This window comes from Esox lucius, chromosome 10 (genome assembly GCF_011004845.1).
Source record: "Esox lucius isolate fEsoLuc1 chromosome 10, fEsoLuc1.pri, whole genome shotgun sequence".
Taxonomy (NCBI): Eukaryota; Metazoa; Chordata; class Actinopteri; order Esociformes; family Esocidae; genus Esox; species Esox lucius.
The window spans coordinates 3,729,813-3,746,838 of record NC_047578.1 but is presented as its reverse complement, the minus strand read 5'-3'; the positions used below and the strand labels follow the sequence as shown (position 1 = coordinate 3,746,838).

Sequence of the window (17,026 nt, the reverse complement as noted above, 5' to 3'; positions counted from 1 at the left end):
GTTGACGGCTTCATTATCGTGAGTGTATGTGGTACTTTGGATTCTGTTTTCTGGCATTCGTCTGTGCTGGGCTCCGTTACGGGCCCATCTGGGTCAATGTCAGGTTTTTTCCTGTGTGTTTTTAGGAACAAAGTAATGTGGCTGTGATCTGACAGAGGTGTTGGTGGCTTGACAGTTAAGTGAGCTGAGAGAGAAAGGGTCAGTGTCTATGATCATATATTCTACTACACTGTGAGAAATAGGTGAATCTCCCCGTAAACCTACCAATGACATTGCATGTGCCAGGCTTCCACAGCCACAGAGCTCTACCCTTTTTATTGATGGTGCTGTCAGTGTTGTATTTTTAATAAGGGAGATGAAAACAGGTTGAACCGGTTTGTCTGCTGGTTACTGTTGCCCCTCGTGTGCCTATTAGATAGATGGTGTTCCTGTTTGTATATTTGTGATCCCATAGATGACTGCATTTCCAAGAGCCTGAAAGTGTCTTGTCATCCTCAGAGCTGGAGAACATATTAAAGGATTTATTCTTCTTCAGTTTTAAACCAATATGGACATTTGAAGGGTTTCAATAGGGCTTTGTAGTTCTGTATTTGTCCCAAATGATCTGTGTTTTTTTGTCATGGCTCAGTTAGCTCATGTAGACTCTGTCTCTTGCAGAATGATGATGCAGCATCAACGTTTTTCACATTTCGGTCCGAAGACTGTTGGCTTTAAGGCCTGGATGTTCAAATTGCTAAATAATAGAACAGATTTCAGGTAAAATCAAGAAGGGAAAAACTAGGCATGCGTAGTTCGGCCAGGCCACGGGTAGAAGTGACTTTGGTGAGCAAGGGAGGGGGTTTGAAAAGCAGCTATTTATGGGCTGATGCTAGCTTTGTTGTGAAACGTGGCCAATACTCTGTTCCTGTGCTAATCTGAAAACCTAGTGTATGGAAGACCATTTGCATATAAACATTTACATTTAACATGTTGGATTAGAAACGAATCACTGTGGATGGCTAGCTAAAACCAATATAGTAGCCCACCTATAATGAAAACAATGACTGTCAACTAGTTATTTCAATGTTCATAATGATTTGGTTTCAGGTAACTATATTCACTTGTTCTATTAAAACAGTTGAACTTAAAAATAGACAGAAGAGGAACAGGAATGAAAAGACACTTTTTCTGTGTACAACTCTAAGAACATTGGTGTTGAGAAATATCTATACAACTTGTTAGTCAATCAACATAATACATTTTTATTGTTCGATTTTTCGCACATTTATTACACAAAGTTCTATCAAGCGGATTACTTGGGAGAGAGCAGTACACTTTTAAAAATCACTCTAACCTGCTCTTCCTGAGTAAGAGAGCAGCGTTTCAAGACACACAGTCCAACACTTCAAGCGATTTATGATGTTAGACTTGTCGGTTGCAGCCCATCCATCGCAACAGAAAACAAACTGCACCCGGTCTGGTAAAAAGATACAAAAGCATATAAGATAAAGTATCCCCAGTAGCACAGACAAGGCTGACAGTGTGACCTCAGTGTGTGTAGAGACTGTTGCCCTGACCACTACGCCTCACAGTAGTGCAGAGCGGTGTAACATCCTCATGTTCTGTGTACAACTCTTAAGGAAGAATATCTATACTACTTATATCAATCAATCAATAAAATGTATTTTTATAAAGCCCTTTTTACATCAAGTGCTTTTACAAAACACCCAGCCTGAAACCCCAAGGAGCAAACAACAGTAGTATTGAAGCACAGCAGCTAGGATGTACATTTATCAATCAACATAACTTATTTTTTAATTTTATTTTTCATGTATTTAACTTATTTCTTCACAAAGTTCTATCAAGCGGATTAGTTGGCAGAGACAAATATGTTTCGTTGCCCTCAATCTAACGTGCTCTTCCTGAGTGAGACTGAGAGAGCAGCGTTTCAAGACAAAGAATTCATCACCTGAAGTGATTCATGATGCTAAACATGTCAGTTGCAGCTCAACTAGAAAGACGTCTTTTTAGCATCTTGTCTCGTACTTACAGGGATAGCTGTGTGTGGGTGTGTGCATGTAACTCAGACTGTCATCGGACGGCGCTAACGGATATTTTTAATTGCACAGTCGCTCGCCGCATATTGCGTACGGTAGATTAAGTCAAAATGAGGGGTGTCTCCAACCAATCAGTTGAATTGGTTGCACTACTAGTGTGCATTCTGCCTGTGGCCCAGCCCATCCGTTCTGGGGTTCGGAGAGAACCCATTGATTTCTGAGACCAGGTCTGATTGTTTTTCAGCAATCTAGGAACTGTCCAGGAGGTACTCTGAGCAAGGAGTTTGGGCAGTCAGACAGGATATAGGGGAGTTCTCCGGTCCTCTGGTCGGAGAGAGCCTCTGCGTAGCTGCATTGCTTTGGGGCCACATAGGGTGAAGGTTGGACAGCTCAGGCTAGGCTAGGACACCTATTGTGCGGTTAAGGGGGATGTCAGAGTGCTTGTCCATTTTGCTTCGGCTATCATCTCTGGTGTTGGGGAAGTCTCGCTTAAAAGAGCTGAACGCAGCCCAACTGCCCTAGACCATGACAGAGGCATTGTGGTACACGTTTACTGTCGTCAGTCTATTATGAACAGTAGGCAAGCAAAGGCCCCCTGCTTTCCCTCTGAATCCTGTGTTTAACCGATTCTTCCCTTCTTTGGTTTTATTGTTGTTGGAAACTGCAGATAAGCCTCTCGGTCCCTGCTGTTTGCAAGAGCTGCTAGTTATGTGTCAGTAGCCATGTTGCTGTTGTCGTCTCTATTAAACAAATAGAGCTAACGGACAATTTTCTAACTTGACTAGCTGTAATGATCTCATGATTCTTTTACTCCCACTCTGGGTCAGACTTTTAAGCATTATTACATCCTAATTTGTGCAATTTTAAATGTTAAAATGTTTTTTTGTTTTTCCTCAGGCGTACTTCAAATTATTATTATTATATTAGTTGTATTCTATTTATCTCCTTCTAAATAACGATCCAACGGGTTGGAAGTCAGGAGTTGACTGCTCAGTGTGCGATCTTTCCATCCCTTTTCACTTCATGGGTCTCTTCTCTCTCTCTCTCTCTGAATCTCTGTAGAATGCTTGGCTCTACTTCTTTCTTATAAAAACACAAGAATAATTTCTCATTCTACTGCTCTCTTCTTCCTCTCGGTCATTTTCTCTGTATCTCTCTCTCTCTTTCATGTTTTATCTTCCTCTTCTGTATGCCCGCCCTTCAATTCCTCTCTCAGTCCTCGTTCATCTGCCACCCTTCTACCATCATGAATTATTCTGTTTTTCTTTCCAAACTCTCTATACCTCCACCAGCTTCTCTCCATCCCTTTTCTACTTCTCAATTAAATTCCAATCTCTTTTTATCTCCCTCTTTCCCCCCACCCGTCTATCGTCCCCCCCTTCACCTTTCCTTTGGGTAAAACACTGACTATCCACAAATACATTCTCAAAGCCATTAGTCTGCCTCTGTTTTAAACCACCCCCATCTCTCCCCTGTTCCCCTCCCCCTGCTCCCTCCCACTCAGGTGTGATCCTCCTGTTCTGTCGTCAGTATGACATCATCAAAGACAACGAGCCCAACAACAACAAGGACAAAGCCAAGACCTCTTCGGAGTGCAGTACCCCAGAGCACCAGCAGGGGGGGCTACTGCGTAGCAACGTCTAAAGCCAGCCCAGCCAGCCGCCACTCACCTGTATGGCAATAACATCATCCCATTCCTCAGGACAGGTAAGTTGGCACCTGTACTAACACACAGAGCTCATAGAAGTGGTGGGCACTCTGTGTTGCAGGTTGTCTTTTTTTGGATTAGTGCCAAACTCTCTATTTTCCTACACATTCCGGTCAAATAAAGCATAACATTTTTTCTTTAAAAAGAAGTAACCAGAGACCACTGTTTCCTCCTATTTCTCACACACAGATCCTGTGACCACCCGAAGCCATTCTCAGACTTCATCGCGTTAAAACACATGCCAACCATTCAGAACCACTCCATTCAGCTGATACCGAGACATATTATAACCGGATCAGAATGAGACTGAGGACTCGTTAATCAATCAAGCCAGAGTCAGACGAAGGCTGATGGTCCATTCAACGGGATCCGCTCGTTGTCACACTAAAAAGGGGAACTCTTTTTGTAATCAGGGACCCCGCTTTTTCTGAAAACTTTGTGGACGATGGGGGCCAAAATGGCAGCCAGTCGGCATTTGGAGCCCGGATCAGCAACTATATGAGTAACAGTATATAATTTCCGATCTGAACTGAGTGTCCTGGCATCCTTGAGGCTGGTTGGTTTGGTACCGGGCGAGAGGCCGTGTCGCTGTGTCCTTGTCTCCACAAAACATGACGATCACCGCTATGATGATGATGATGATGAGCTCTCCAGCTCCGAGCAAAGACGCCTGACGCTGTCTGTCCTCCGATCGGCACAGCCACGGCCAGTCCTGGCATTCCGGGAGCACAGCCATCCAACGTCCAGACTTGGAAACCTGAATAAGTGTAGGGTGAAGAAGTCCCTAGACGCTGGTTTTGGGTCAGTTTGGAATCTCTCCCACTAATGGTCAAGGTTTGGTTTGGGGGCTGGGAAGCTGATCCAAGATCAGTACCTAGGGTAGACCTTAACCCGGAGCACCTGGAGACGCCACAGCAGCGTGTCCAGAAACAACCCCTTGGCCCAACCTTCTACATCCTTGTGAACACCTGGGAGTGAAAGGTATTAAGCTTCCCTCGGAAAGATTGCTGGTCTAGGATCAGCATACCGTATAATCTTTTCCATAGTGATGTGAAAGACTTAACTGATCCTGGACCAGCAGGCTGAAAAGCTTACATACGTACGGCCTGAGAAAGGGTAGGACAGGTGTGAGAAGCATGGTGAAGGTTCCGTGCAGCCTTTCATAGGACAGGTGTGAGAAGCATGGTGAAGGTTCCGTGCAGCCTTTCATAGGACAGGTGTGAGAAGCATGGTGAAGGTTCCGTGCAGCCTTTCATAGGACAGGTGTGAGAAGCATGGTGAAGGTTCCGTGCAGCCTTTCATAGGACAGGTGTGAGAAGCATGGTGAAGGTTCCGTGCAGCCTTTCATAGGACAGGTTTCAGCACGTGTTTATGTGAAGGGGTAAGTTGTATTTGTAGACGAAGCCTACCTCTCTCTCTTTCTCTCTGTCTGTTCATCTCTATTCCCCTGTTTTTCCTCTGTGTCAATCTCTCACTGTCTTTCTTTTCCTCTCTCTGTCCCTCAAAACTCGCCGGATTCCAGAGTCTCCTTCTGTCTGGCTCCTTTCTATTCGACCCCATTCTCTCCAAAGAGATCACTGTCTCTACAAAGCACATGAGTGTACAGTATACAGAAACCAAACTAACAAACTGTTGTCTTGTAATTATGATTATCATCGCGGGCAACATTACTGCTATGATCGTTATCCAGCACATTGTTTCAGAACCCCTCCTAAAAAACCAACCTCTTTTTCATAAGGGATATTACTTCCCATCCTTTCTCGCTTTCTTCATCCCCTCTTCTTTTGATTTGAGGTCAAATTACTGTATTAAATTACAGACACAGAGGCCTCATTAAAATAACCAAATGCACCATGAACCAGAAAGTATTCAGCTATTTTTTGTTTTTTTATTGAAATGTTTTTCCTTGGTAAATCACACACAGTATATTCATGGTCTGCATGTTTTGTCACAAAAACTTTTGTTTTTGGGCTGACGGCCAGCCAAGCATTCTGCTCAGTGCATACTCAATGGTACCTGATGTAGATTTGGTGTAAAGTGCATTACTAAGGCTTGAAAACACGATCATCATCTGAAAAAGGTATATAATTAGTAGCTAAACCATTTGTCATAAATTTAGATGTTACTTAATAGATTTTATTTGCAATATAACGTTAACCAGCTACTCAATATTCAGGGTCCACTGAGCGAGCTAACATTGGCATTGCAAGCTATTTTGACTGACTTTGCTAGCTAATAACGTGAGGTGGCAGAAAGGAAGATGGCAGAAAGGAAGGTGATGGGCGCAGGGAACACTGTGATGCCACTCACGACAGGTCAGTGACATTAAGGATTATGGGTGTTGCCTCCCTGAATCAGTGAAGCAGAAAGGGGAGAGTATAGTGGACAGACACACACACACACACACAGAAAAGCTCAGCAGTGAACAGTCAAAGTTCAGAGAGGCTTTTAAGCCCCAGTGTGTCAGAAAGGTCTTACAATTCTGCTGTCAAAGATAATGTGTGTCAGAGGTTTTGAATCTCCAGTGTGTCAGAGGTTTTAAATCCTCAATATGTTAGAGGTTTTAAATCTCCAGTGTGTCAGATGTGTTAATGTCCCAGTTTGTCATAGGTTTTATTGTCCCAGTGTGTCATAGGTTTTATTGTCCCAGTGTGTCATACGTTTTAATGCCCCAGTGTGTCAGATATTTTAATGTCCCGGTGTGTCATCATAGGTTTTATTGTCCCAGTGTGTCATAGGTTTTATTGTCCCAGTGTGTCAGATGTTTTATTGTCCCAGTGTGTCATAGGTTTTATTGTCCCAGTGTGTCATAGGTTTTATTGTCCCAGGGTGTCATACGTTTTAATGCCCCAGTGTGTCAGATATTTTAATGTCCCAGTGTGTCATAGGTTTTATTGTCCCAGTGTGTCATAGGTTTTATTGTCCCAGTGTGTCAGATGTTTTATTGTCCCAGTGTGTCATAGGTTTTAATATCCCAGTGTGTAATTAATTTTTATATCCCAGTGAGTCATAGGTTTTTATGTCTCAGTGTGTTAAAGGTTTTTATGTCCCAGTGTGTCATAGGTTTTTATGTCCCAGTGTGTCATAGGTTTTTATGTCCCAGGGGGTCAAATTTTTTTATGTCTCAGTGTGTCATAGATTTTATTATCCCAGTGTGTCATAGGTTTTTATGTCTTAGTGTGTCATAGGTTTTAATATCCCAGTGTGTCATTGGTTTTTATGTCCCAGTGTGTCATAGGTTTTTATGTCCCAGGGGGTCAAATTTTTTTTATGTCTCAGTGTGTCATAGATTTTAATATCCCAGTGTGTCATAGGTTTTTATGTCTTAGTGTGTCATAGGTTTTAATATCCCAGTGTGTCATTGGTTTTTATGTCCCAGTGTGTCATAGGTTTTTATGTCCCAGGGGGTCAAATTTTTTTATGTCTCAGTGTGTCATAGATTTTAATATCCCAGTGTGTCATAGGTTTTTATGTCTCAGTGTGTCATAGGTTTTTATGTCTCAGTGTGTCATAGGTTTTTATGTCCCAGTGCATCAGAAAGGTGTTGAAGCCTCAGTATGTCAGAGAGATCAAGAGATGGCATTTACGTCCCATTGCCATCATCCATTCAGCTAATAATAAAACCCCCAAACCAACAGCCTTTCTCCTCCTCTGGCTGCACCTCACCCCACTACTCCTCTGTCCCTCTGCCTAATCAACCCTCAATCTCTCCTCCCATTTCATACTCCATCGCCCTGAAAATCATCTCTTTTTCCTTCTCTTTTCTCCTGACTCAACCTCTCCATCTCGTCCAGCAACCCCTGACAACCATCTCTCTCCCCCCTCATTTATCATCCTGCTCTCCATTTCTCCCTCCCTGGCAGAGACCGTATTTCTCCACTTTAATGACGGATAATTACTCCTCCTCGCTGGCACAGAGGAGAGTGATGGATGGAAAGATAAAGGGGATAAAGGGATTGGCAGAGGGAGGGGTAAAGGAGGAAGAAAGGGACGAAGAAAAGGATGCAGAGAGGTTGGGAAGAAGTGCAGCGGAGGTTGAAGAGATTTGTCTGGTGCCACTTTGTCAAACACAGAAGCAGGAGGAATGAGGTGAAAGAGACTATCTCTCCTGCATAACCACTCGTTATCGTTATCACTCTCCTGCATTATCACGCCCCTGCTATATCACTCGCATGCTTTATCCCCCTACCACTCTTGTTGCTGTTTTATCACTGTCCTGCTACATGTTACTACAGGTCTCCTGTTCCATTTCTCTGGCTGTGTCACTCCATCACTCTCCTGTTCTCACTCTCTTGCTCTGTCAGAATCACTCTCCTGTTCTGTCCCTGTATCACTCCTGTTCTATCACTCGATCACTCTCCTGTTCTATCGCTCTCCTGTTCTATTGTTCTCCTGTTCTATTTTCCTCCTGCTTCATCATCCAGTCTATTGTGTCTGAGGAACCAATGACTACCAAAAACACATGGGGGGGAAGGAAGACACACTTATGGGGAGGGAGAATGACATGAAAAGTGAGAAATAGAGACAGCATTGAGAGAAAAGAAAGAGGGAAGGAAAGACAAAGGAAGAGAGTGGGAGGGAAATGATTTTCAACAGTGGCAATGAGCCTCTGCAGCAAGACAGTCACAATATTTCCAAGCAATGTACTGCTACATTACCCTCAGCTATTATACAGGAGCAAAAAACGTCTAGCCTGAGATGGCCAGCAACACACACACACACACACAGTCGAGCCAGTGATTTGAATTAGGACTCTTCTGGGGCCCATGCAAATATAAAATACCTCCTTCCTACATTTTTTTAATCAGTTAACGGTATCTGTGGGATTGGCTGCTTAAAAGGATCTTTTGCTCAAAATGAATATTTTTGTACTTTGTTAGTCAACTGATGTTATTAATGTTGGTACCTCAGGAGTAGCCTAATCACAGAGCCCCTGTACATTTGTATATATTTGGTTGTTTCATTTTTTAACTATTATTTTTTTTTTTTATCAACTGTTTTGTTTCTGATAACATAAAGTTTGAATGCATACTTGGTATTTCTGTGCCAGAGATTTGCAGATTGATGACAGGCCGAAATTATTTACCTTGACTAGTTATTGCTTGCTAACTGGCTAATGTTTTTGTTTGAAGAATGCATCTGGTCACAGTACCTGCTTTTTGTATCACATCACAACCAGTCCTGATCTTTTGAGAACACATAACTAAAGCATGAGCTAAGGAAGAGGAGGAACACGTCAGTGCTGAGGAAGAGGTAGCGGACAAAGGTGTTGATTGAGGATAACTAGCTACTATTCAAAGATTTCCGGGAGCTATCTTGTGCCCATAACTGCTAAAGCATCATCTTAAGAGGGACAACACTGAAAGAAAGAGGGGGCCAGCAGCTATAAGACCCGAGGGACCTACCTTCTAAAAGATTATCAGCAGTGCCTAACAACATTATCTTCTAACAACTTATCTTCTAACCTCCCTCCTCACCTGACCCTCTCCGTCTACTGACCAATTCTCCCTTCTCACCTGACCCTCTCCATCTACTGACCAATCCTCCTTTCTCACCTGACCCATTCTCCCTTCTCACCTGACCCTATACATCTACTGACCACTTCTTCCTTCTCACCTGACCCTATCTGTCTACTGGCCAATTCTCCCTCCTCACCTGACCCTGTCCATCTACTGACCAATTCTCCCTTCTCACCTGACCCTCTATGTCTACTAACCAATTCTCCCTTCTCACCTGACCCTCTATGTCTACTAACCAATTCTCCCTTCTCACCTGACCCTCTCCATCTACTGACCAATTCTCCCTTCTCACCTGACCCCCTATGTCTACTAACCAATTCTCCCTTCTCACCTGACCCTCTATGTCCACTGACCAATTCTCCCTTCTCACCTGACCCTCTACGTCTACTGACCACTTCTCTAGTCCCCAACATGTACAGTTCCCTCCAGAACTATTGGCCCCCTATAAAAGTTCACTGCTGTTTATTGGGTAAAACACTCCAAATATATAAATAATCTAACCTTTATTTGGGGTAAAATTGTTTAAAGAAAATAATTGTGTCAAAACGTATTATTGGCACCTCTAGGATTTTTTTCTTGGAATAATTTTACTTCAATAAAAACTACATATCTCACATATTTTGATAGTTAGATGAATGTAAGAAACAACAATTACATTTTTCATAGACTTTTCTGATCATCTTTACCAGAGTCCCAGTTATAATTCTAGACTCTGGGATTCCTTCATACCTTCCCTGTAAATCCCATTTGACAGTAAACCCTTCACTGAATGACAGAGCCAGAACCTTTACAGTCTACACCACAAAGTAAGACTTTAATAAAGCTGGAGTGTGTGAGGCGGGGAGTCAGTATGAAATCCCATTTTCACTAAGTCCCAGTGGCATGACTAAGTGAAAACATGTTTAAAAAAAAATACTTTATTTCCGGCCTGCTTGTTTAAGTTGACAGGACAGTTAGAGGTGAGTTTGTTTTGCACTGGGAGATCATTGTAACAATTCCAACCCAGGATGCACATTGGCCCCGGAGGCCAAAGTTAAGACCACCCTCGACCATCCTGTACAGGGAGACACTCCCCTACCTTGGTCTCAGCAATTGGGGTGTCCCAATTGGAACCGTGTTCCCCAAACATCCACTACATACTACTTTTGACCAGGGCACTATGGGTCCAAGCGTCTGCACTATTCAGGAAATAGGGCACCATTTGGGATTCAGACGGTGTGCTGTGTCCTGAGCCATAGAAGGCTGGACCCAGACACTCGGTGCTGAAGACGCGTGAACACACCGGAGACAACGCAAAAGGACCTATGGAGAGGAATGAGGAACAAGGTCTGATGAACCAGACAATGCGGTCTCTCCCTCTGTTCTCTCTCACCTCTCTCCCCCCATTCTCCCTCTCTCCATGATCTCTTCTTCTGTATATCAATTCTCTTCCTCCATTCTCTCTCCCTCGCTCTCCCTCCCTCCATTCTCTCCCTCCATTCTCGCTCTCCCTCCATTCTCTCCCTCCCTCCATTCTCTCTCTCCCTCGCTCTCCCTCCCTCCATTCTCTCTCTCCCTCGCTCTCCCTCCCTCCATTCTGTCTCTCCCTCGCTCTCCCTCCATTCTCTCTCCCTCCCTCCATTCTCTCCCTCGCTCTCCCTCCCTCCATTCTCACTCTCCCTCCCTCCATTCTCTCTCCCTCGCTCTCCCTCCCTCCATTCTCTCCCTCCATTCTCTCCCTCCCTCCATTCTCTCCCTCGCTCTCCCTCCCTCCATTCTCTCTCTCCCTCGCTCTCCCTCCCTCCATTCTCTCTCTCCCTCGCTCTCCCTCCCTCCATTCTCTCTCTCCCTCCCTCCATTCTCTCCCTCCCTCCATTCTCCGTCCCTCCCTCCATTCTCTCTCTCCCTCTCCCTCCATTCTCCGTCCCTCCCTCCATTCTCTCTCCCTCCCTCCATTCTCTCTCTCCCTCGCTCTCCCTCCCTCCATTCTCTCTCTCCCTCGCTCTCCCTCCATTCTCCGTCCCTCCCTCCATTCTCTCCATTCTCTCTCCCTCCCTCCATTCTCTCCATCCCTCCATTCTCTCCCTCGCTCTCCCTCCCTCCATTCTCTCCCTCGCTCTCCCTCCCTCCATTCTCTCCCTCGCTCTCCCTCCCCCCATTCTCTCCCTCGCTCTCCCTCCCCCCATTCTCTCCCTCCCTCCATTCTCTCTCCCTCCGTGTCTTGACCCCCCCCCCGGCAGTCCACAGAGTTTCCATTCCTCCATCTTCCTCCCTCTCTGTTTGTCTCAATCTTTCTTTCTGTCTCCCTCACTCCGTCTCTGTCCACTGTGAGAAATAGAGGTTCTATCAATGATCCTGAAAGAAAGAGACCGATGGAGTGAAGACAGGAAGACCATAAGAAACAGAATTTAGAATACTGGAAAAGAGAGAAATAAAGGGGCAGAGACAAGGGTGAGGAAATGCTTAGACTATCAGAAGAGAAAGCAAAAGTGGGGAGAAACAGATGTGCATTTCAAAATTACAGATCTGTCTGACGATACATAACATCCGTGTGAAATACACTTGTTTAGTGCCCTTTCTCTCTTATGGATTTGCATATTGTTTTGTAGCTGTTCTCACTTCAGTAATGCCAGCCTTAACCCATCCACCTGCAGACTGCCCTGTGACCAAAACACGTTGAAAATATGTGTTTTCTGTTGAAATATGTATTTCTTTTGTTGAAGTCTCTTTCTTTGGGAAATGTTGTCATTTTAGTTTAGGTGTTGGACAGATAGTAAAAAGGCATACTTTCCACATTTTCCGCTCTCTACATATATTGTTCATTGACCTACTGTACTGTACTGTAAATGGTCATGGGTCTGAAGATATTTTAGAACTCTAAAATAACTAATGTCCTATAAAGACTCAAAATATGACTATATTTACTTATATATTTGTACTACAATAAAATATACATATAAATATATATATATACATATATATATAACCTTCTCCCAAATGGCACCCTAGATTGTCACCTAACATATGACTCTTCAGAAGGAGTACACTCTGTTGGGAATAATCTGACATTTGGGTGTCTAAGAAGCATGGATTCCCATAAAATAATTAATATTTTATGTAAAACCATCAGACTGTACTCCTGCACTCTTACTAAATCCTTTGGTTTAAACAATTGGTCTGAAATGGCTAGCTACTAGCATTTCTCAAAGGCCGACCAGGCAAGGTTAGCCACAATGCTCAGGCACATTTGTTTTTCACCCTTATTTGAACAGACATAAAAGTTTAAATGGTAATTCTTGCACTACATCACATTGTCTAATGCATACAAAATGTGGGGGGGTGTTTGGATGGCTTAATGGTTAGAGCACCTAACCAGTAAACAAAAGTTAGATAAAATCCCCAAGATGGCAAGGTGAAAAATCTGTTGTTCTCCATAAGCAAGCCCTTAAACATAATTGCTCGTTTAAGTCGCTCTGGAAAAGAAGTTCTGCCAAATGACTAAACACTTCATTTTATTTTGTGAAGACTGCAGAAACACAAGCTCCTCATAATAAAATCTTTATTAGTCTTCATTTTCAAAGTGACTGGATGTTCAAGGTGACTGCAGTTCCCTTCAACACAATACCACAATAAATGCCAAAGTCCACATGACAAAGGAAAAATTATTACCCTACAGGGGATTCAAATATATTCCACAGTGGGGAAAATATCAAGATCTATACATTGTAAGCTAATTATCCTGTCACATTCCATCTGGCAATGTAGTTAATTTTCCTATCACAACATGCCGGTGGTAAGGATGCATTAATTAGAAAGTGTTGGATCGCGTCCAACTAGGAACTGAAATGGCTGACTTACTGGATATTGTTGGCTCAGTCCCAAACAGACTTGTGAACTCTACACTCAATGCATGTGTGGAAATCTAAGAGGGTTTGACGGGTGTAAACAAACTGGCAATAGCTCCACATGGCCGATATTTCTTTTACCAGCCCAATAATCTGTACATTGATGTGAACAACATGTTTTTTCAACCTGCTTTAACAGGGACTGTTGGTCACTGGTCAGGTACTCAAACCACTGGGCTTTGAGATTCACCATATGACCGAAAACCAATCAAAACCATCTCAGATCTTCTCAAGTACATAGGGTGGAGAGCTGAGGAATGCATTATGGCTTATTGTTCCAGGTTGAGCCTATGAGAAAAGCTATCAGATGCTATTTCAGACCAATCACTAAAATGATTGGTTTTGGCAAAGGCTTCAGAGTAATGGTCCCATCAAATCTGTAGTGAAGCATTTTGATGTTCATATGATGAAAATTTCATGAGGGCTAGCATGAAGTTATACTATTTCTATGAAAATAATATACACTAAATAAATGTCTGTGAATTTAAACAAACAAAATAATAAATATTATCAATATTTTAAATCGGAGTGCTTGCGTGTTGTTTGGCTATTGCCTTAATTGTCTCACAAAATGAGTGTTATTTGTGAAATGAACAGTACCACGATGGGCTGTTTTAATAGGGATGATGGTAATGGGTGAATGTTTTTTATGAGGGAGTGGGTAAAAAAACTTATTCTATCACTTTTGTAATTTTTTTTTGTAATATTTTAATTCAGGAATGTCTGTACCTTTCTCCAGCTTTTTTTCTTTATTTTTTCATATAAATTAAAGCATACCTGGAATGTTTTTGGAAGATTTGTTATTTTATGCTTGTGTTCAATAAAAAGAAAATATAAAAAATATATATATAATCACAGACTATGATTTAGCTGTCACACTGATATTGGCTGTGCTAGCAAAGATAAGCCACCCCCTTTCTGTATTGCAGTTAGCAACTGTCACTGGCATTCCGTCCCTGTTAATGCTTCCCAAAAAGACTCTTTTATCATATCTAGTTGAAGGCACAGGCAGACCTTCATTAGTGACAAAGGTGTTGTCTTCTGATTTGTAGAGACCAATATCTTCTAGAATGTACCTCCAGAACATCAGTGCCAAGTGGTGACATGCTGTCATCACATGATCGCAACACACTACTCTGTGTGACACCAACACATTTGCAAAGATGGCAAGGACACACCTGGTGAGGCTGTTTTTCCTGATTATTATAATTTTTTTATAGAACCATCTGCAACCGGGCAATAACATTTTAGGAGATACTTCGGTACACTAATTGAGAAAATTTGGATTTATCAGTCAGTGTGTGATGTCATCCACTTTAGAAAGCACACTTTATCAGCCTGGAACATCACAGGGAGTCATTGCATCAATAAAACATGTCCCCCTCAAGCGCTCAGCGGAACCAAAAGCATAAATTAACCAGTCCCATCTGACACAGACTGAATCATACTAATGCCATACACTCTGACACACTGAACCATACTAATGTCAAACACTCAGAACCATACTAGTGTAACACACTGACCCATAGTAATGTAACACACTGAAACACTGTACCATACTAATGTAACACTCTGACACACTGAACCATACTAATGTAACACACTCTGACACACTGAACCATACTAATAAAACACACTCTGACACAATGGACTATACTAATGTAACACTCTGACACACTGAACCATACTAATGTAACACTCTGACACACTGAACCATACTAATAAAACACACTGACACACTGAACCATACTAACGTAACACACACTGACACACTTAACCATACTAATGTAACACACACTGAACTATACTAATCTAACACACTCTGACCCACTGAACCATACTAATAAAGCACACTCTGACACACTGGACTATACTAATGTAACACTCTGACACACTGAACCATATTAATAAAACACACTGACACACTGAACCATACTAATCTAACACACTCTGACCCACTGAACCATACTAATGTAACACTCTGACACACTGAACCATACTAATATAACACACCCTGACCCACTAAACCATACTAATGTAAGACTCTGACACACTGAACCATACTAATAAAACACACTCTGACACACTGAACCATACTAATCTAACACTCTGACACACTGAACCATACTAATAAAACACACTGACAAACTGAACAATACTAATGTAACACACTCTGACACACTGAACAATACTAATAAAACACACTGACACACAGAACCATACTAATAAAACACATTGAACCATACTAATCTAACACACTCTGACCCACTGAATTTTATTAACCATGGACTATACAAATGTAATACACTCTGACACACTACAAACACAATCATGCCATCGTAATTAGATTACAAGTTTTTGAATAATGTAAACAAGTGAGAATAGAAAATATTCTCAAAGCCAATAGACTAAATGTGCATCTATGGGCCTCCAACGAGGGAATGACATGAATATAGAAGAAGTGTTATTCAGTATTCTGGGCATGTCCATGAAGTGGAGATCAGGCGTTGCATCAGAGACAACCTCACTAAGCCTTTACACTTTCATTCTGCCATTTGCTCCCTCTTGCTCTTTCTCCTTCAAGTCCTAAGCTCCCTCTCAACCCCCCCCCCCCGCCCCCTCCTCCTCCTCGACATTATTTCAACATGCAGCCGCAGAGCTGTCCACAGAGCGGTGACTGAGATATGTGAAATCAATGACGTTTCAATTTGTTATACACAGACTGCATTTGCCATGCATTAGGTACTGTATATGAAATATCACACGCATCGACTGGAAAAAACCTACTCAAATTAATCTCCACAGGAAAATTGAGTTATGGATTTATTTTATTTAATGTTCATCGCGCTCCTGAGAGCTGAGCCTTCGTATGTACCACAACAAAGTTAATTTATTCTTACCATGAATTACTCAGTAGTTTTCATTTATTAAGCAGACTACAGTCGTTTAACTCTCCCCCCTGAAAGATATGAGCCAATCCTAATGTTGCAACTTGTGTAGTGGGCTGTGGTGTGTGCAAGTTTTGTTTCAGCACAGTTCTGTGTTTTAGCTCTGTTTTAAATGGGACTCTTCAACGTGCTAACCCATACCTAAATCTTAACCAAACCTTGATGGCTAAACTTTACCCAGCTTGCCTAACCATCAACCTAACTAGTAATGCCGAAAAGTTACCTACTTTTTACACTAACCACAATTGTATGATTTTAACCTAAACCTTCAGCAGTAGTCGTTCTCTCAGCGGGGCCTGAGAAAAAGACAAGATACCTTGTGGGGACAAATTGGGCAGGTTTGACTGTCTTTGTGGAGACTTTTTGGTAGCACTGGATCACACATGCACACACAGAGACACCATACATTGGGGAGAATAATAATTTGATAACCTGCAAAATTGGCAGTGTTTCCTACTTACAAAGCATGTAGAGGTTTTGATCATAGGTACACTTCAACTGTGAGAGACGGAATCTAAAACAAAAATCCAGAAAATCACATTGTATTGATTTTTAAATAATTAATTAGCATTTTATTGCATGACATAAGTATTTGATCACCTACCAACCAGTAAGAATTCCGTCTCTCACAGACATGTTAGTTTTTCTTTAAGAAGCCCTCCTCTTCTCCACTCATTACCTGTATTAACTGCACCCATAGGCGCCGATTTATGTTTTCCTCCGTGGGTGCTCATAGGCGCACGCCATTTATATATATATATTTTTTCGTGGGTGCTCGTGCTCGGTATTTTCGTGGGTGCTCGCTATTTTCCGTGGGTGCTCGAGCCCCGGAGCACCCACGGTATCGGCGCCTATGACTGCACCTGTTTGAACTTGTTACCTGAAAGTCTGTATTGCCCAGAGACAGCCCGAAACCTGAAGGATCTGGAGG

The 17,026-nt window shown here is 42.4% G+C and overlaps 1 protein-coding gene across 4 annotated transcripts in view; it reads left to right on the top strand.

Annotated features, from left to right (window-relative positions):
• fndc5b (fibronectin type III domain containing 5b) overlaps window positions 1–10,678 on the top strand; it is a 30,628-nt gene extending 19,950 nt beyond the window's left edge. For 2 of the 4 annotated variants that reach the window (XM_020050064.3, XM_010903965.4), the window contains 2 exons: window positions 3,541–3,743; window positions 3,934–10,678. In XM_020050064.3, the coding sequence (XP_019905623.1) occupies window positions 3,541–3,680 (140 nt within the window). In that variant the 3' untranslated portion in view covers window positions 3,681–3,743; window positions 3,934–10,678. The remainder of the gene's footprint in view (window positions 1–3,540; window positions 3,744–3,933) is intronic. The other 2 variants (XM_020050061.3, XM_034294595.1) reach the window with 2 other exon arrangements.
• The last annotated feature ends 6,348 nt before the right edge of the window (window positions 10,679–17,026 follow it).